Below are 21,442 nucleotides of genomic sequence, written 5' to 3'. Positions count from 1 at the left end.
GAAATTCAGGTACGGTAAGTACGAAAGTTCCACTCAGGAAAAAGGTAGGACCAGTGCAGCAGAACCGGCTGGAATGTACCATCAGTCTCTCGTGGGAGCTGGACCTGACGAGGCATCAAAGGGATGGTGTCTACGGTCCCTTCTGTGATTTCTGCGCCTGGCTGGTATCCATGGCTGGGGTGTTGGGAGCCTTGCGGTTGGGAAGTCTGATGTTCCTCGCCAGTTCGGGAAGTCCACAGGGTCTAGTCCGAGGGAGGACAAGAAATTAGGCAGGTCGTCTTTGTTGCATAGGGTCACGGTTTTGCCATCTTTGGTGACTTGGAGGAAGAAGGAAAACCCCAGCGGTACAGCAATCCTGCATCTTGAATGGCTACCAGATCTGGGAGGAGTGCTCTGCGCTGCATAAAAGTGCGCCTGGAAATGTCCTGATAGAATGATAGCTGCGCACCATCGAAATCAAAATAGGGCTTGCCACGCATTTTCTGCTTAATGCGATCCTTTAGCGTGTATTTATGTAACTTACATATGATGTCTCTGGGGTTATTCACATCTTAGGATGGGGACTTAAGAGCCCTGTGTGCCCAATCTATCTCAATGGTAGCTGTAGCTGGCAGGCCTAGTATCTCCTTAAAGATGTCCTCCAGGGTAGGAACAATGTCCTTAGCACCTGTCGCTTCAGGCAAGCCTCTAATCCTGATGTTGGCCCTGCGGCTGCGATTCTCCGTGTCGTCTAATTGACAGAGCAGGGCTTCAATCTGATGGTCTTGTGCAGTGCACTTGTCCTGCAGCATGGAGATAACAGGGAGGGTTTCTGCAACTCTGTGCTCCAGAGGTGTCAGCTTTGAGTTGCGCTATATCCTCTTTAAGAGCCCTCTCTACCCTGTCTGCAAATCTCTCCAGGTCATCTCTGGTGGGTAGAGACCAAATATGGCGCCTAATGTCCACATCATCCAGAGCAAGGCTCCTCAAACTATGGCCCTCCAGCTGTTGCAGAACTATACATCCCAGGAGGCATTGTAAAACTCTGACATTCACGGACATGACTAGGCATGATGCGAATGGTAGTTCCTGAACAACTGGAGGGCCGTAGTTTGAAGACCCCTGATCCAGAGGGTCAGGGACTTCAGGGCCTCTGTCCAGGGATGCAGGGGAGCCTGGAGAAGTAGGGGGGGGCCGATTCACTCACCGACCTCGGGGATGGTATAGGGGGGCTTGCAGGCTGTTGCGGCCAGGCGGCGGCGCTCTGTGAGGCCTTAGTAGATTTCTGGACCTTCCCGGCCGGTGCCATTTTTGAAGCCTCGCAGTTCTGCCCTCGAGTCCCTGGGAAGAAAGAATCCAGCTGTCCCTGCTTGGCTTGGATCAGTCGTTCCGCAGTGGCTGCGAGGATACCCGGTGTCTCTGGGACATGTTAGAAGTCGGCCAGTGTGAGTATTTCCTGTTTAGCGGTGATACAGTGCGGCAGTGGGACGGAGCTGCAGAGACACACTTCCTCACTCCTCCATTGCCAGGACATGCCCCGACTGACCTTTTAAAGGGCCACTCAATATACAAATTACAAGCTGGTTTATGTAAATAGAAACATTTTGACAATCATTATGTAGTAGCTCACAAGGTTACAGTTAATATGGAGGTGTTATAATGATGTTGGCTTGCTTCCTGCCCACTAATTCTATTATGGTTAGCTGTATATTTTTAGGAGCTCTTCAGTAGGGATGAGCTCCGGCGTGTTCGCATGGCGCACGTGCCGAGCCCGCCAGGAAGTCGGCACGGCGCAGCGCTAATCACAAGCAGTGAGACATTTCCCGATGTGCGGCTGCAGAGATCGGGAAATGTCTCCCTGCCTGTGATTAGCGCTGCGCCGTGCCGACTTCCTGGCGGGCTCGGCACGTGCGCCATGCGAACACGCCGGAGCTCATCCTTACTCTTCAGATAACGTTGGGCTGAGCGCTGTTCTTTTATACAAGGCTTCCTCTGATTGGCTGAGGTGGTGTGTTATTCCTCACTTGATTTCTGGAAGGATTTTTCTGGACCTGCAGCATTTTTTTTTTTTTATTTGTTTTTTTGTTTTGTTTTTGTTTTGTTTTTTTTTTTAAGAGAAAAACATTGGGAACTGTGTGTATTGCAGAGATGTACTAAATGGGGTTTTTATTTTTATTTTGTCCAGACCCAAACTTTAAGAGAATGAAAAGCCAGATAGGGAAAACATGCAGATGATTTAAAAGTATCTCAACAATTTCACTTTTTTATTTATTTATTTTAAGTTTGGAAATTTAAGAGATAGCTCTGCCTCGTCTCATCAGTCATGAATATTTCAGCGTGTTTACTGATCACCGCAAACCCGCGTTTTTTGTATTCATGCCACATGTGCAAAAACGCTGAGATCATTTCTTTGATCAAGTATTCACTGCTCTTATTAGGAAGCCCTCCCATGACTGCTCGTTTCCTCGTCGAGCCCCTCATTCTTATTTAAAACTTCTTGAGTAGCCCCATTGTCTTTTGATTGCCGCAACATTTGTGCAGCTGTTTTCACTGATTAGAACTGGCAAGAAAACATATTTTTTTTCCCTCCATGTAATATTTCAATCTGCTGAATATATTTACATTGTAGTTACAAGGATGCTTGGCAATCATCCTGTGTATTTATATATACCACAATGTAGTGGTTGTTGTGCATTCACTTTTGTCACCTTTTTAACAAGTGCCTTAGATGTATGCGTTCTTTATCATACCAGCAATTTATTTTCTGCCCACAATACAATGGAGCCAACGTTTGCACACAATTCTTCTGTTTGTTTTTTTTTCCTTCTTCCATACAGCGTCTGATCTTCAATGGGCCTCACTTCCTTCCCAACCACAATCAACAAATATTATTGAACATCCTGCTTTAGGGGTTTCATGTGGGTATAGTGTCTATATGCTCAAGTATCTGTGTATGCTTGATTATAAGTATTTGTCTGTTATGGTGGCATGTCCAATTTCATTCCAGATGTAAGGTCTTATTTTTATTTTTTATTTTTTTTGGCATAAGAGACAATTCATTAATTTTTTTCAGCTAGATTTAGAAAAAAAAAAAAGGAAAATTTTATATACAAGGTAGAAATCGCATAATTGATAACTGAGCAACAGGATAAAGCTTAAAAGGGCAATGGACTTCAATAACTTTTTTTTTTTTTTTTTAATCTATTTATTTTTAACAATTGATACATCAAAATGCATACTTGTACATAGGTGGATTGCTGCATAGGCAACGTTGACTGCAGTGGGGGGGCTCATTCTGTAAAGAATGAAAGGTTCTAGACTGGTGGTCTCCAAACTGCAGCCCATGGGCCAGATTCCTCCCTTTGCTTGCCTTTATCCGGCCCTTGGGACACACTTCCTCCCACTGACACAAGGCACAATTCCTCCCTCTGACACCAACAATGGGGCACTATTCCTTCCACTAACACCATTGATGGGGCACTATTCCTTCCACTGACACCATTGATGGGGCACTATTCCTTCCACTGACACCAACGATTCTGCACAATTCCTTCCACTGACACCAACGTTGGGGTACTATTCCTCCTACTGACAACAATGATGGGGCACTATTTCTCCTATTGACAACAAAAATGGGGCAGTATTCTTTCCACTGGCACCAACAGTTTGGCACTACTCTCCCTACTGACACCAACAATGGCGGCACTATTCCTCCCACTGACACCAATGATAGGACAATATTCCTTCCACTGATGCCAACAATAGGGCACGATTTCTCCCACTAACACCAACAATGGGGCACTATTCCTGCCACTAGTATTACTTATGGGGCATTATTCCTCCTCCTAACCACTGGGGTCCTGTGTAATTTTTTTTACACCGACCACCAAGCCTGAGGCATTATCTACAGTCTGGCCCTGCTAAAGTCTGGGGGATGGTAAACTGGCCCTTTGTTTAAAAAGTTTGTTGTTCCCTGTTCTAGACTGCTGCCCTTCCCACCAGTGCAATCTAACTGGGTCCTTAAAGTTGCTGGCACTGCACAGCTTGTCAGTTTTTTCGTTATGCAATAGTTGACTGTGTACTAGTACAGTTAACCAACTATACACCAGAGCCGAACTACTAGCAGACTATGGTGATAGTTTGCCTTACTTTACTAGTTTCTGGTTCTGTGTGTATTGACGCAAGTTGTCTTTCAACGATTTCCCATTCAGCTTTGGTGTGCCCTCTGTGCTTGTGATATCTGCTTTTGTTTGTATAATACTCAGACCTACAGTAAAACATGATATGAGAGAAATAGCCTAGAACAGTGGGTCTATGTGGCCGGAGGTATATATCTGGCCCTGCTTGTAATCATGGTGCAGATTTCATTACAGGGAGACAGGTTGGCCAGCATGGCCAATTAGCTGTTCCTGCTAAGAACAGGTAGCAAATTGTATCACAACTTGGCCATAGACTTAAAGGATAAGCTCACCTTTTAAAAATAAATTTAAAAAAAAAAACACTTTTTTTTGCAAGTAAAAAATGTGCATTTATTCATCTTTTTTTTTTCTTTTTTATGAGCCTGGAAAGCATTGCACCAGTCACAGACCAGACTGATGCAATGCAGGTCTCCTGCAGACTGTCAGTGTAACAGTTTCACTCTAATCAATTAACTACTACAGCGCACAATAGCACCCTGGTAGTTCATTGAAAACTTCAAGCCGACAGCCGCAAAGGCTATCGGTAATCGTAATCCATTTACAGAACACTGTGAATGAATGATGCAGGCGGAGATTAGATTGTGTCAGCTGGGGGGGGCGGGGGGGGGGTGGGATCTCACACACTCGGAGGATCAGGGGTGGGTGCCAAAACAGGAGGATCTGGGGTGGGTGGCTGGTATATTTGTTACACCCTGAATATGGGTGTAACATGTTACAAAAGGTGAACCTATCCTTTATGATTATGAATAAAGACTGTAAATACACATTCTGTACTAATAGTCGTGGATCCCAGACAAGGAACCTATGTCAGACATCAAAAAGAGAACATTACCACACTTTTAGTAATATAGTATAAGTGGTAAGTTTTTAATGTTTGAGTAGAATTTTCAAAAATTGCTGCATGCCAACATTGTAACAAGAGAATAGCTTCAAAATGGGAGAGTAATAAGATGGAAAACAATGTTAAAAAAATTAGGGGTAAATAGGTGGACAATTTTGTTTGCAATAAAATAGTTTGTTCAAAGCTGGATCGCTTAGCCTGTATTGAAAAGAAAGAAGGGAAAAATCTCCCATATCCCAAGTATGCTGAGGATCCAGTTCTGGAGCAGGGCCATAGAGGTCCTTACAACAGTCCTTCAACAACAGCCAATTTGAGAAGATTCCAAGTCATTATCTGATGCCCCTCTCTTCGTTTTAGGACGCAAAGGCCTCTTGCACACAATACTCCTGTTTGAGCATCTATTTTTTTCAGTCGTTTTTTTCTTGTATGTATTTGCTCACATTATCGCGCATATGCTTTCGCACATTATGTGCGCAAACCTATTCCCGTGTCTACAATATGTTAATCAATATTTGTGCACAAATGTGTGGGATTGCACGCAAATGTGCGCGCATTTACACGCATGAGGCGTAAATTTCTGACCAAAAATGCAGATTTTTTTTTTTCTATTTTTTTTTTTTCTTCTGCTTGTTTATGCACCTGTGTGCATAGGCACATTACAATGAATGGGCTGTATTTGAGCTCAGTAAAAAAAAATAAGCTGTACTGAGCTTTTTCAAGCTGCAGTGTGCAAGAGGCCAAATTGTTCTACGATGCTCCTCCAGTTTCTAAGATTTGTCTGGATCATGAATATTATATATTGAATATTATATATGTTTACATAGGTTACCATTTAGAGATGATCATGAACAATTCATATTTTGCATTATTGAAGACTCAAGTGAAACTTAACTTAACCTAATAATAAGAAAAGGACACACATTTTGGTTCTTTTATGTCAGCCATGTCATTTTAAATGAAAATGATGTTTAGTGTTTTCCATTTAATTTTTTTTAACAGGTGATGAAGATGAAGAGGAAACTGTAACTCCAAAGCCCGCACCTGTTCCTGAAGAGAACAAACCCACCAAGAAAGAAGAAAACAGTGAAGGTACAGCCATTTGTCGTGTGTTGTGGTTTCTTTTCTGTTCATGGTTATCTATGTAAAGGACAAAATGGAATGTCAAGCTGTATCCATTCTGCATCTTTTTTTCTTAGTATAGTATCATTACTGTGTAGTGGCTAAGACTGCAGTATTAAGTACCAGAGGGCAGAATATTTTTTATTTACAAGCTTGTTTCCTATTGAGAAGTGATATGCCATAAAAAAGAGAATACAGAAAGGAACAGACATAATGGCCATTGCATGCTTTTTTAAATGCTTTCTCTTCTTATGCAGCAAATCCTTGTTTCCATTAGGAGCCTCCACGTTATATTGTTCCTTTGTATGAACACTTTAGACTGACGCTACAATTATTTCTCTTGAATTGTTTGCTAGTGTGCTAGGAAGTGAAAAAAAAAAGGAATTGTAAAGAAGAGGTTGAATTTTTGGCAAACAACTAAGCTGTTGACGTGTAAATATATTTGGACTGTACTATCTCCAAAAGCACTTGTAGTTTTGCTGAGCCAGCTCTGACTGAGCAGGCACCCCAGTTGTGCTCAAATGCCAGGTTCTGGAACTCATTGTAGACTACACTTACAATACTGCCCAATGTAGGACACACCTCAACCTTGGACAGTGAAGGTGCAGGAACAAGTTAACCACTATGCAAAAGAAATTTAGCCCTGATTGGCATACATTGCTGCCCTGCCCTCTTCCTGTCTTAGTGTGACAGTGCAAAGGACGGGGGCACTGTCTGTGATGCCCCCGTCCTTTGCTCTCTCCCCCCCATCACAGACTCTCTCCCCCCCATCACAGACTCTCTCCCCCATCACAGACTCTCCCCCCCCCCATCACAGACTCTTCCCCCCCCATCACAGACTCTTCTCCCCCCCATCACAGACTCTCTCCCCCCCCATCACAGACTCTCTCCCCCCCATCACAGACTCTCTCCCCCCCATCACAGACTCTCTCCCCCCCATCACAGACTCTCTCCCCCCCATCACAGACTCTCTCCCCCCCATCACAGACTCTCTCCCCCCCATCACAGACTCTCTCCCCCCCATCACAGACTCTCTCCCCCCCATCACAGACTCTCTCCCCCCCATCACAGACTCTCTCCCCCCCATCACAGACTCTCTCCCCCCATCACAGACTCTGTGCCCCCCATCACAGACTCTGTGCCCCCCATCACAGACTCTGTGCCCCCCATCACAGACTCTGTGCCCCCCCATCACAGACTCTGTGCCCCCCATCACAGACTCTGTGCCCCCCATCACAGACTATCTTCCCTCCCATCACAGATACTCTCCCCCCATAATCAGACTCTCCCCCCATAATCAGACTCTCCCCCCATAATCAGACTCTCCCCCCATAATCAGACTCTCCCCCCATCACAGACTCTCCCCCCATCACAGACTCTCCCCCCATCACAGACTCTCCCCCCATCACAGACTCTCCCCCCATCACAGACTCTCCCCCCATCACAGACTCTCCCCCCATCACAGACTCTCCCCCCATCACAGACTCTCCCCCCATCACAGACTCTCCCCCATCACAGACTCTCTCCCCCCTCCCATTACAGACTCTCCTCCCTCCCCCCATTACAGACTCTCCTCCCTCCCGTCACAGACTCTCCTCCCTCCCGTCACAGACTCTCCTCCCTCCCGTCACAGACTCTCCTCCCCCCCGTCACAGACTCTCCTCCCCCCCGTCACAGACTCTCTCTCCCCCCCCGTCACAGACTCTCTCTCCCCCCCGTCAGACTCTCTCCCCCCCGTCACAGACTCTCTCTCCCCCCGTCACAGACTCTCTCTCCCCCCCGTCACAGACTCTCTCTCCCCCCCGTCACAGACTCTCTCTCCCCCCCCGTCACAGACTCTCTCTCCCCCCCGTCACAGACTCTCTCTCCCCCCCGTCACAGACTCTCTCTCCCCCCGTCACAGACTCTCTCTCCCCCCCGTCACAGACTCTCTCTCCCCCCCGTCACAGACTCACTCTCCCCCCCCGTCACAGACTCACTCTCCCCCCCGTCACAGACTCACTCTCCCCCCCGTCACAGACTCACTCTCCCCCCCCCCCATCACAGACTCTCTCTCTTCCCCCCATCCCAGACTCTATTCTCTCCCCTGATCACAGACTCTCTCCCCCCATCACAGATTTTCTCCCCCCCCATGACAGACTTTCTTCCCCCCCCATGACAGACTTTCTTCCCCCCCATGACAGACTTTCTTCCCCCCCCCATGACAGACTTTCTTCCCCCCCCATGACAGACTTTCTTCCCCCCATGACAGACTTTCTCTCCCCCCCCCCATCACAGACTTTCTTCCCCCCATCACAGACTTTCTTCCCCCCCTTCACAGACTCCCCCCCCCCCCCGCCTTCACAGACTCCCCCCATCCATCACAACCCCCCCCCCCAATCACAGACTCTCCCCCCCCCCCCCCCCCCCAATCACAGACTCTCCCCCCCAATAACAAAGCTCTCCAATCATAGATCCACCCATCAAAGATTCCCCCCCATCACAGAGCCCTCCAGCGGTATTACATTGCCTCTTCTATGAGATCACAGCACTCCTTCTCCCCTACCTTATTCACACAAGACGCAAAGCATGACAGGTCCAGACATAGGGCAGGACTTTTCAAGTGAAAGGCAGGTGATTGATTGCTGGGACCGCCCCGCTGCCTAGTAACCAATCACCCGCTTAACTCCAAAAGTCCAGCCCCATTGTCCAGACCTGTCATGTTTCTCATCTTGTGTGATTAAGGTAGCAGAGGGGAGGTGGAGTGCTGCGATCTCATGGACAGGGCAGGCTGGGTAAATCAGCCTGGCGGGCCGTATGCGGTCCGCAGGCCGTAGTTTGAGGACCCCTGAACTAGATGGACTTGTGTTTTTTTTTCAACCAGACTAACTATGTGACCATGATCAATGATTTATAACACATTTATATGAGCAAAAGATATTTCTTTGCTTTGCTAGAAGTCCTTTTTAAAGTGTACTGTTGATCGCCATAGAGTTATTAGGATGATATTTCCATTACACATAAGATCGACTTTCCTCTAGGGCACAGGTCTTTTAACATTTACAGATCACAATTATATGGCTGCTGTGGTCATGGGCTCTGGTGTGTTCCCTCCTGCCTCCCAAACCTACGGTTGACCCATCACTATGACAGGGCAGCCTCCCACATCTTATGGTTTACCCTTTACTATGGTGGGGCAGCCTGACTGACCAGTAGTGAGGAGCATAAATCGGTTGGTCAAAGCCTATGACAAATAAAGCTGGTTGATGCTTGCACAAGGTTTTTGGTCTTTCAATGCACTCTACAGCGAAACATTGCTGATGACGTGCCGGTTTATTGGCGGAATTGTGCTCTCTTGAGCTCTACTTGAAGCTGTCCACCAACTTCTGCTGTGAACTTTCTGTGGGATCTTGATCTGAGTGCTGTTCATGTGATTATGACCATTTGTATGTAGGCTGTGGTAGTGGATTTCTGTCACATGCTGGTAACATGTTATCCTAGTTACCCAGGTTTGTAATGATCTTCCAGCCCCACCACATGAGCTCACAGAAGAGGAGAAACAACAAATCGTTCACACTGAGGAGTTCATCAGTTTCTTTGACCACAGCACAAGAATTGTGGAGCGTGCCCTTTCTGAACAGATCAACATTTTCTTTGATTACAGTGGCAGAGATCTAGAAGAAAAAGAAGGGTAATTATTATTTTACATTACTTCAATTTACTACTCATTTGAAATAATTTGCTTTTCTAATCAAGCTATTTATTTTTACAGAGAAATACAAGCAGGTGCAAAGTTGTCTCTGAACAGACAGTTTTTTGATGAGCGTTGGTCAAAGCATCGTGTTGTTAGCTGCCTGGATTGGTCCTCTCAGGTACTGAGAATAAGACTTTCTGATGTTATGAAAGATTTTGGGAAGCTACAAAACAATGAACTTTTATTTAATAAAATGGTGTGGAAAGCATTTTGGCTACATGTTAATTGCGAGCATGGTGGTTTCATATATTGATGCTTTATTTGCAGAAAAATAATGAAAATAGAGGGTTTTTTAAATAGTTTCTCAGAGCACTTATGTCTATGAATGCTATTTTTTAAATAGAGAAATATATAGCGTAGGTTAAATTTCAAGGAGAACTCACATTAAAAAAAATATGAATAGCCCATTAATAAAAAGAGGAAAAATACCTTTTAATCCATCGCTGTCCTCCACAGAAAGTTGCCTCTTATAGAAAAACAGCTAATGTCATTCAACCCACTTCCTCAGAGGCCCAGCTACCATGGGCCTACTTCTTGAAGGTGGAGGTGCGTCACCACAGCAGTGTGTACTGCTGCTTTGAGTGTCATTCATGTGTCATTAAATAAGTGCCATTCTCTGCAGCTGTAAGGACTGCCCACTGACTTTACAGGACCAGCCAGAAGATTTTTTTTTTTCTCTAGTTTAATCAGTGTTTAATACGTTTTTAAAGAACAAATTTGTGTACAAAATGTACAAAATAGCGGTCCACAACCAGCAGAAGGCAAGCAACCAAGTCAGGCGGTAAGGATAGATGTTACATCAGTACAGGCAGGCATAACATATTGGAACATGTCCAGTAACAAATAGTCATGTCTACAATTCTTGCCTTTCCATAACAAACACCAATCAGAAATGACCAGTATAAAGACCAGCAAGAGTGCAGGAACAGGCAAGTCCTGTCTGTGCACAATACCATCCTACCATCAGCATAGATAAAGTAATGGAGTAGGATGGGCTCGTGGTTGAACCTGTGACTTTACAGGACTCGCCAGAACTTGGAAAGAAGTGGCTTTTGCCCAGAATTATACAATGAAGATGTTGAGTTCATTTATATTAGTAGATTTTATTTATTTTTGCCATCGCTGTCCTCATTCACCTTATTGGGAATCTTGGACCTTTTTTTTTTTCTTTTTAGAAATCTTTTTATTGGTGTTAAAAACATATATATACGAGTAGTATACAACACAGTACATAGATACAATAGTGACTTTCACCTAGAAACATAGGCGTAAATTATCAAAAACGTATTAGTATATTTAAGTCAGTCACCATTATGTTCAAATGAGGTGTGGATCCCACTGATGGAGATTGGAGAGACGGTACGGACATCAACCCCACGATCCCACTTCTATGCGGGAAATGAAAAGAAAAAAGAAGAAAAAAAAATAGATAAATAAAAAGAAAATCTGAGAAATGTTCTGCTCACAACCACGAACCTACGTGAAGAATGTAGAGATATATGGGGGAATCTTGGACCTTTTTAATAAAGATTTCATATGCTAAGAGTCATACAACTTGGGGGGAAAAAGGCTCTGAGGGCTGGTTAGTATTGAAACCTCATCGTAAACTCCTGTCTCCTCCAGATCATTTCAAATGAAGGTGAAAATTGTGAGCCATTTTATGGGTCATTGTATAGGTCAATTTTTTTCAACAGAAGGAAATCCATTACAGTAGTGCTTTTATGATTTATGTTACTTGTTAAATGCTAATAAAGCACAACGCAGCTAGGATTTATTAACTTAAAGAGACATAAAACAGTGCCAATGGAGCATGATGACCTTTCATTTAAAGATGAAATCTATGTAAATATATAAAAATACGTCTTGGCTTATTCCTTAAAGGAAGCCTGTCAGGACTGAATAATTGCTGTTGTAATTTTGAAGGTGCATACTGCATGGCTGTAATTCTTATCCTTGCTTTGCTGCTTTGTGAGCTGCTGACCTTGAACAAAGATGCAGGTGAGGTGTCCTGTCTTGTGATATTCTAGGTCAGTGGCTCTTCAAGAAGGGTAGAAAAGTAAAAATGACAGCTCTGTAGCTACATCTTCAAATTCATTTCAGCAATGGCAGCTTCTATGTAACTGTCCAGACTTCTTTAAATAAATCACACAGGTAAATCTTATACACAGCCAATTTTTTTTCTAATTGGCCAGTCCAACTATCTGAAATCTGTGTCTATGCTGAAGTACTACACAACAAGTCAAAATCACAATCAGTGGCCAGTGATTGGAGTGCAAATTCATTTTGGATTTATAAACTAGTGAGGAGGAGCTGAAACTGTCTCTGAATCTCCCCATTAGGGACACAGACAGTAACAGAAATGACATGTTTTTTCCCTTCTCCATTTGATGGACAAGTGAAAAAGAAAAGTTTTTGGGAGAACTTCTTTAAAATGATTCCAAAGGAAAGATTTTTTTTTTTTTTTTTAAGTTTAAATAACAAAACATGTTCTTCTTACCCATGATCCCCCCCCTTTTTTTTTTTGGGTCCCCTGCCAGTGGTCCTGGCTCCTCCCCCCTTCTGAGTGCCCCCAATAGCAAGCCTCTTGCTATGTGGGCACTCGAGCAGGCTCAATTCCGTGCCTCACTCTATGTCTCTGTTTACACACACAGCGTAGCTCGGCTCTGTCTCCGCTCTCTCCTCATTGGCTCACTGGCTGTATTTGACAGCATCAGGAGTCAATGGTTTCCCCTGCTGTGTGAGTCAATGAGGAGATAGAGAGCCGCTGTTCTCATGCACATAGCTGGATCGATATTGGGCTCAGGTAAGTATAAGGGGGGAGCTGCACCAAGAAGCTATTGTACTTTAATGCATAGAGTGCATCAAGGTAATAAACCTTGAGTTTTTAGAACCAGTTTAATCTGCTCAGTTAAGAGATGAGTTGAAGTACTTAGGTGACCTCAGATGTGATAGAACTTGGGAATTTATTTAAAAAAGAATTCCGGGCAACAATTTTAGTGGAGTGGAGATATACTTTCCTAATCCACCGATCTTCTGAGGGCAAGACCAGCCCCTGCTGCTCTTGCCCCCCGCCCCCCACCCCCCCAAGCTAGCGATCTTGTGAATGGACTGATCCTGACGTCATCCTGCCCATAGACGTGCTCTGGACACAAGGACGGCAGGAACAGTTCACAGATGGACGTGGGGAATGCGGTTTTACAGAGGATTGGGTAAGTGTAGCCGTTAACCAATCCAGTGCAAGCACAGCCCCACTGCATAAGAAATAAAAACGTTTTCACGGAGTTCTGCTTTAAGGGAATGGTAGTGTTCCATGGCAGACCTAAGAGCAGCCAGAGGATGGAAAAGTGTTTGCAGGTTTAACAACTCTTTTGCTGGAAAATATTAACAATGTTAACACAATGGATATATATGCATTGCTTCTAATGTATTGCATTAGAATAGCATAGATTAATTCAGAGTGAATTTGTCATACACTTTCTTTTTTTTTTTCCAAAGCCAAATATCATTTATTATAGCATGGGGAACGCCCATGCAGAGTAAACAAAGCCATTACACCACTGGGATCAACCTAATTCAGTATTGTCAGCATTTATTGGAAACAAAAGTAAGGTACCATATGACCTGATGCCAAGTGTCAGTAACACAACATAACTCGTGTTGCAAAAAACATTTTTATGATATATATACATGCTTGTAACCAGCCTTTCTGCTTCTCAGGATGTCATAGTAGCATAAAATAGCAAAAATTCTTAGTTCCCGCCATTCATTGAGGACTTTCTCCTCTTTGTTGATTTTGAGCAGCTTTGCTTATTTAATAACTTAGGAGAAAGCGTTCTGATGAGTTGTGTAATGCATATCAGCCCTTCATGTTTTAGTGTCCTCAAGTCAGTGAAAGATGAACTTAGATTAATTGTTACGGGTTATTTTGCACATCATCTAATGCTGTTTTAAAGCTTAATACAGAAGGTGAGTGTTAATGGGTTTTATTTTATAGTTTATGTTCCTTATTTTTTTTTAAAAACCTAATATCTTTAAGTTCCAGTGGAGTTCTTGTGTATGTTTTTTTAATTGTGATCCTTTGTGTTTTCCACCTGTCCAGTACCCCGAGCTACTTGTAGCATCCTACAACAACAACGAGGACGCCCCTCACGAGCCAGATGGCGTGGCACTCGTATGGAACATGAAATACAAGAAGACAACCCCAGAATATGTGTTTCACTGCCAGGTACAAAGGCAAATGCTTTATGTTAATTATCTGGATGCATACTTCCCTACTCCCCCAAATACTAGTATTTAGCATAATGATTTCATTGCTTCTATTTAAACCACATGCATCTGCAAGCATACGCTGATTGAGCTCTTCATCAATTTAAAAAAAAAAAAAAAAGAAAATCTTTCTTTTTTTTTTCTTTTTCTCTATTGGACCTTTCTGACATCATTCATATAGTTTAAGAATGACTGAAAAGCTGCATGCTACTATCCCTTCTGATTTGTATTAATACAAGTCCTCCCCATCTAAGCTGCTTTCTCATGCCAGACAACATGTTTTGGACCATTAAACGAGTAGGATGTGGCCCGGGGAGATGGAAACGGACTTGTTTAAGTGGAAACACATGCTCAGAATGTGCTGTAAATTTTAAGCAAAGAGGGAAGCTTTAAATGTGTTTGCCAACAAGTGAGCAACTTCTATTTTCTTCATGTCAAAATTGCCAGAGTTTATTGTGATGGATTAAATGTAGCATGTAATCCCGAGCTGTCAGATTACTGTCAGGGCACAGCCGTCATAACTGACAAATGTTAATTTTGCAGAAACTGATATGAGAAAACCCTTAAATGTTTCTACAGTAAAAACTGAGTTCTTTGAAGGTTTTAAGTGATTTTGTTATGCCTGCACATAAATTTTCTTTAGCTGTTCTGAAAAATAGCTAGTAGCACAATAAAAAATTATACTTCATAATCAAACTTTTTAATTAAAAAATTTAGCATAAGGTGAATTTTGCATAACTCTAAAGTTGCATATAGCACTGCTATTATATACATTCTTTTTCTTCTTTTTAGGTATACACTGAAACAGAAATTAACCCCACCATCCCAGTCTCTTTCAATAATAATCATTAATAAAAGCAAAAAACTTTGATTTATAGTTTTTATGGTAGCTGGTCACATGACTAAATTACTTGACATTGATTGTGTTCTTTAGTGTAGGGGACTTGTGTCTAAGCAGAGCCAGCAAATCAGAAGCTCTGCCTAAGCTGCCAGATTTGGTCACCTGACCAGCTATCATGGGAGCTCAGCACTGCTTTTTTTGCAGGATACATTATTTCAGGATTTTTTTTTTCTTTTATTGCTTGTATTATTGTAAGGAGGAAAGATAAACTGGATGACAGAAGGGAGATTACATTTCTTTGTACATTCTGCCTTAAGACTATAACAAGAGCTTAGAGAAAGGATATCTCATCACTGTGGACATGAGAACCTTCCTTGCTTGTTAGTACCTTTTTTTTTTTTTTTTCAGTTGCAATGCTGTGAAAAAGTATTTACCCCTTTTCTGATTTATTTTATTTTATTTTTTTGCATATTTGTCACACTTAAATGATTCAGATCATCAAACAAATTTTATTATTACACAAAGAAAACCTGAGTGAATACAAAATGCAGTTTTTAAATGATGGTTTCATTTATTAAGGCAAAAAAGCTGTTCAAACCCACCTGGCTTTATGTGAAAAAGTAATTGCCCCCTAAACCTAATAACTGGTTGTGCCACCCTTGGTGGCAACAACTGCAATCAAGCGTTTGCGATAACTGGCAATGAGTCATTCACATTGCTGTGGAGAAATTTTGACCCACTCTTCTTTGCAGAATTGTTTTAATTCAGCCACATTGGAGGGTTTTCCAGCATAAACTGCCTGTGTAAGGTCATGATGCAGCATCTCAATTGGATTTAAGTCTGGGCTTTGACTAGGCCACTCCAAAACCTACATTTTGCTTTGTTTGAACCATTTGGAGGTGGATTTGCTGTTGTGTTTCGGATCATTGTCCTGCTGCATAACCCAAGTGCACTTGAGCTTGAGGTCACAAACTGATGGCCGGACATTCTCCTTTAGGATTTTCTGGTAGAGCTCATAATTCATGTTTCCATTAATTATGGTAAATCATCCATGGTCCTGAAGCTGCAAAGCAGCCCCAAACCATCAGGTTACCACCACTGTTGGTATAATGATCTTGTTATGAAATGCTGCATTTGTTTTTTATGCCAGATGTAACGGGACGCACACCTTCCAAAAAGTTTGATTTTTGTCTCATCAGTCCGCAGAATATTTACCTAAAAGTCTTGGGGATAATCAAGATGTTTTTTTGGTAAATGTGAGATGAGCTCTTTGATCAGCAGTGGCTTTGGCCTTGGAACTCTCCCATGGATGCCATTTTTGCCCAGTCTCTTTCTTATTGTTGAATCATGAACACTGATCTTACCTAAGGCAAGTGAGGCCTGAAGTTCTTTAGATGTTTTATGACCTCCTGGATGAGTCGTCGTCATGCTCTTGGGGTAATTTTTGTAGGCCAGCCACTCCTGGGAAAGTTCACCACTGTTCAAAGTTGTCTCCATTTGTGAATAATCGCTCTCCTCGTGGTTCACTGGAGTTCCAAAGCCTTAGAAATGGTTTTGAAACCCTTCCTAGACCGATAAATGTACATTACTTTTTTTCTAAATTGTTCTTTATTTTTTTTAGATTGTGGCATGATGTGTGGCCTTTTTGTGATCTGTTAGCATGCTTCACTTTGTCAGAAAGCTTCTATTTATGTGATTTCTTGATTCAACAGGTCTGGCAGTAATCAGGCCTGGGTGTGGAAAGTAAAATTTAACTCGGCTTTCCAAAAAAATTGTGGTTAATCACAGTTCATTCATGATTCAGCATGGGAGTGTGCAATTATTTTTCACATAGGGCCAGGCAGGTTTAAACAGCCTTTTCTCTTAATAAATGAAATAGTAATTTAAAAACTGCATCTTGGACTTAATTGGGTTATCTTTGTGTAATATTAACATTTGTTTGATGATCTGAATCATTTAAGTGTGAGAAATATGCAAAAAAATAAAAAATCAGGAAATACTTTTTCACAGCATTTTATTTCATGGTTTCCATGCCTGGGCAAATTATGTCACACATGCCAGGAGTCTTCAGGAGGGGAGGAGCAGTTTTCTTAGTTAAGCATACCCTACTGCCTGCATGCTAGTGCTAAGGGCAGATGGATTCCAGGAAGTAACTGCTACATGAATCATCTGCCCTTACTCAAGATGGCCATGGCCAGAAATGCTAGGGGAAGTTTTTCAAAGTGATTTCTTAGCAAAATAAAGCATGGAGATATGGACGGATGGGGGTATTTGCTTTGAATTTTAAAAATGAATTAGATTGTGATTTTGGTTTGTGGTGCTCAGATGCAGTGTAGTTCTGCTTTAAGAATTCCAATTCCACCAACGAATCAATGATGCTTTACGGTGGCCTTTTAGGAGAGTTTACTCTTGGATACTAGGCTTCTGTTCGATTTCCCTTGGCGTGGAGGATGCACCTCAAATGTGTCTGTTTCACTATAATCTGTGGTCCATGTTGGTGTAATCTAGACCAACCTTTCTCAACTTTCTCAATACAAATAAACCCTTTAAATAACTTTCCAGTCTCAGTGAACCCCTGCTAAAAATATTATATCTACAACTCACCACGATACATTTAGTGTGATGGTCAGTGGGACGAATGCTCCTTACCCTTGTGGGCATTGGTAAACATGACCCCCTTATAGCTAAAAAGATCAATGGTGTAGGGAGTGGTGTAACTGGTGTAAGTAGGAATTTATCTGAGAGGCATAAATTGCTCATTGCTCAAGAAACCCCTAGCAACCTCTGGAGGAACCCTGATTCAGACAGTTAATTGAATTAAAAGCGTAGGGATCCCTTTTTGTCCATTGAAGGGCACAGTGAGTCTTAAAGCTTAAGGATTTACTGCTGTCTACAGGAGGATCGGACATTGACAAAAACTGCAGGCCAGCCAAGGGTATAATCTCTCCTATTACTAGCATGCCTCAGTTTTCTTGCTTGTGTCCTAAGAGGAAGGATGTCTTTTCTCTAGCTCTGCTGCTTTATAGACTAACCTGTGATTTTTATCTAGCAATTTTATTTTATTTTTTTTAAATCATTACTTTTCTGTATACCACTGCTGGAGGTTTCCATTCTGATTTACAGCTATCCAGCATCCAGTTGTCACCAGCCTGGCTTTTAAACCATACTACATTCCGCCCCTGCTGGACTAAACAGTACATTGTGGGGCCATCCTGGAAAGTGACCTTAAGGTACTGAATTCCACATGGGACACTTTCTAGATTCAGTTTTGGTTTAGTTAGCAGCAGAGTGCTTTCCAGGTCATCAATGCTGCCAACGTGTGCAGCCTGGAGTCATGTTGTCCTCTGCTGTTGGTCTCTCCCATCCACAAAGTCCTTCTTTGCTCTGTCCGGTGTAGTTGAGTCCTCTGCTCTTTCATCTGAAACTATTTATCACAATCATGCGGGACTACTTTGACTCAAATTACCCAGTTTATTTCTGACTCTGATGACAGGGGCCATAAGTACACTCTCATGCCTTCTCCAACTGATTCACTATATCTGATTTAATTATGGTCTTAGCATCTTTTAACCTAGTTGCTAAGGTCCTTGTTGGATGATTTTCTTTCTTTTTTTTTTTTTTTTCTTTTTTTTTTTTTTTTCTTCTTTTTTTGTTTTATTAGTTCCCTTTTCAAATGATCTTTCCCCTGAGGAGTCAGTCTACTGATATTGCGCCTAAGTTAAAGAGTACCCACTTTTGTTGAGAAAAAAGCAATCCCCTCTAGGTAATCAATGTTCATTGCAAGGTTTTTAACAAACTGTTGCAGATTCCTAAATGATCCTGCTTTGAAGAAAAAGCTGTTTGTGCTTGCTGATTCTGAACTGGAATGTTTTTTTAATTTTTTTCATTATTAATCAGCTGATGCACTTAGCGTTGGTAAGAGAAAAGTTGCAATATCAGCATCCCTTCCAAAGCTATTAATCTTTTGGTTAATGGAGTATCTTGCCAAAAATGAATTTTTTGTTGTAGAGGATGCCTAAAATCTGACTTGTATCTTAGTGCAGACTTTTGGGAAAATCAGTGAGCCAATCACACAAGCAGGAAATTTTATTTCTGGAGAGGTTTTGTACTCCAGCTGTGTACAGAAGACTTCAAGGTTGCCATGTTGCATTGAATTTTACGGCTAATTACAGTAACTGCAGACTGAAAATACATCAGTTACAACATGGCTTGTATAGCAATTGTATATGCTATATTACTTTTTTTCCCCCACAAAAGTGGTTACCCTTTTAAAGCTGTGGTGTTCATCACTCTAAGGCTGGGTTCACATTGCAGACAGATGCGGCTGACAGCATTGGGTCCAGTGTGTTCCTGTTCTCCATTTGAGGGACAAAGCAGGCCCGAATTTTTGCCTGAATTTGGACCTGAAACGGAGCCAAAGACTCACAGGACCTCTGTGCAATTCGCTCCGCAGCCACCCCGGAGATGTGTGAACTGGCTCTATTGAGAGCCGGTCACAATCTCCTGTCATGCGAATTGGATGTGGGGAAACCAGCATTGAATTCACACTAGTGTGAACCCAGCTTTAAACTAGATGGTCAGAGTGTTGCTTCTATCAATGCTCTTTCTAACCTTGGGTCATATTGAGTCCCTAAGGTGACAACATTTTTCCTTTTGTGACTGCTTTTCCAGCTGCATCTGTAAGAAGATGGAAAGCGCCATGATAGGTTGTTTGCTCCCCTTACTACCAGTACTTGTTGACCTTAAATCCATTTGGTGAGAATTTTCTTGAAAAGTGGATCCAGTTGTGTTTTGCCTTAACAAAGGCGACTCATGTTGTGGTGGAACACTCTAGAAATTCATCTAAATAATTCATGTCTATTTAGAGGAGGAAGTCCAGCCAATAAAACCATGTTTCCTAAAAGCTTTCCTCCCTGCCTTTGGGGGTGCTTATAAGGTCTTCTATGAGTCTGATTTTAACATTGTAATGTTTGCTTTGGCAGTGTTGACCAAAGTAATAAGTAGAGACATTTGTATTACTTTATTGGAATTCTCTTATGGTGAAGGATGTTTAATTGGTTTTTATTTGATGTGTCGTATTCTTCTTTTTTTTTATTATTTTTTTTTGTTTGTTTCAGTCTGCTGTAATGTCTGCAGCTTTTGCAAAGTTTCACCCCAACCTGGTAGTTGGTGGGACGTATTCCGGCCAGATTGTGTTATGGGACAACAGAAGTAACAAGAGGACACCAGTCCAGAGGACTCCACTTTCAGCTGCTGCTCACACTGTAAGTGTCTGCTGATCACCAGTGCCATGCGTATATCAGTGTTGCCAGGCCAGCAATGTGCTGGTGTCTGTTATTGTAAAAATACTGTGCACAAGTGCACCTTAAAGCAGAACGTCAGACTTAATTTTTTTTAATCAATAAGCTATACACATATCTGCTTAAACATATATAGGTTTTATTTTTGGATGAACCATTTATGAAAGTTATTATAAAAAGTTAATGTTGTGTTCTGAATTTTGGATTTGCTTGCTTGTGATGCAGTCATTGGGTTTGGGACCAAGCGAACATCTGAGACTTTGTGATCTAAGCAAACATCAGACCTACATACAATGAATCTGGATATTTTTTTTTATATCAACCACAACTAGAAGAACTAAAATTGTAAACTTGGAAAAGAGACATCTGGATCCAACATTTAGGCTGACCACACACACACATTCAAATCTGATTGTAAAATCTCTTTTTGATCGACCAACAACTTTGTAGTGCATGGGCCTACCTGATTGGACAAACCAATACAATAGATTGTTTATATGGGCTCTTACATTTCACAGTTTTGGGGATCTAAAGGACAGAGATTGTACAGTTACAGACCTGGAACAAATGTACTACAAATAAGTGTCAACATTTCTCCTCTCTATATTTGTTCCAGATCAGAAATGAATGAAGCCAGCACATTAGCATGTCAGCCAGAAAAATAATTTCAAAGGAGAGGTCAGCAGTGGCAGCTCCCATACTTTTCTCATTTTGCACGACAGAGTCATTTTAAAGAAATAATGTAAATATCACTTAAGAAGACTAAAGTGATCAGCAGCACTAAAATACCACATCCAAAATATACAAACACCTGAAAAGTGAAAAAGTGATGGAAACGCAGTAAAAGTCCAAAAACAATCAATAATGGTGCAGAAAAGAATGTCCATAAACATATGAACGATCTTCCAAAGAGTGGTAGGGTCTTCACACAACACCATGCGTGTCTCAAGAACTGCTTCCCGTCAGTATTGAACTCACCAAGAGGTATTGCCTTAAACTCACGTTTTTGGCAGAAGCGCAGTTACCCCTAAAGGGTTAAAATAACAACCAGCTCCTCTTCACTCGGTGTAAACAGGTGGATGCAAACACATGGGGGAGGATAACAAAAAGAGCTCCACTAGTGTGATAACATCAAACACACTGATAATTTATTAAAATAAAACC

At 42.1% G+C, this 21,442-nt stretch overlaps 1 protein-coding gene across 13 annotated transcripts in view; it reads left to right on the top strand.

The window, feature by feature from the left end:
- DYNC1I2 (dynein cytoplasmic 1 intermediate chain 2) overlaps positions 1 to 21,442 on the top strand; it is a 201,492-nt gene that overhangs the window by 154,364 nt on the left and 25,686 nt on the right. For 8 of the 13 annotated variants that reach the window (XM_073633899.1, XM_073633903.1, XM_073633900.1 and 5 more), the window contains 5 exons: positions 6,019 to 6,108; positions 9,619 to 9,808; positions 9,890 to 9,989; positions 13,971 to 14,096; positions 20,096 to 20,242. In XM_073633899.1, coding sequence (XP_073490000.1) covers positions 6,019 to 6,108; positions 9,619 to 9,808; positions 9,890 to 9,989; positions 13,971 to 14,096; positions 20,096 to 20,242 — 653 coding nt within the window. The remainder of the gene's footprint in view (positions 1 to 6,018; positions 6,109 to 9,618; positions 9,809 to 9,889; positions 9,990 to 13,970; positions 14,097 to 20,095; positions 20,243 to 21,442) is intronic. The other 5 variants (XM_073633901.1, XM_073633905.1, XM_073633907.1 and 2 more) reach the window with 1 other exon arrangement.

Source organism: Aquarana catesbeiana, linkage group LG06 (assembly GCF_042186555.1).
Source record: "Aquarana catesbeiana isolate 2022-GZ linkage group LG06, ASM4218655v1, whole genome shotgun sequence".
Taxonomy (NCBI): Eukaryota; Metazoa; Chordata; class Amphibia; order Anura; family Ranidae; genus Aquarana; species Aquarana catesbeiana.
This window is presented reverse-complemented; position numbering and strand designations above follow the sequence as displayed.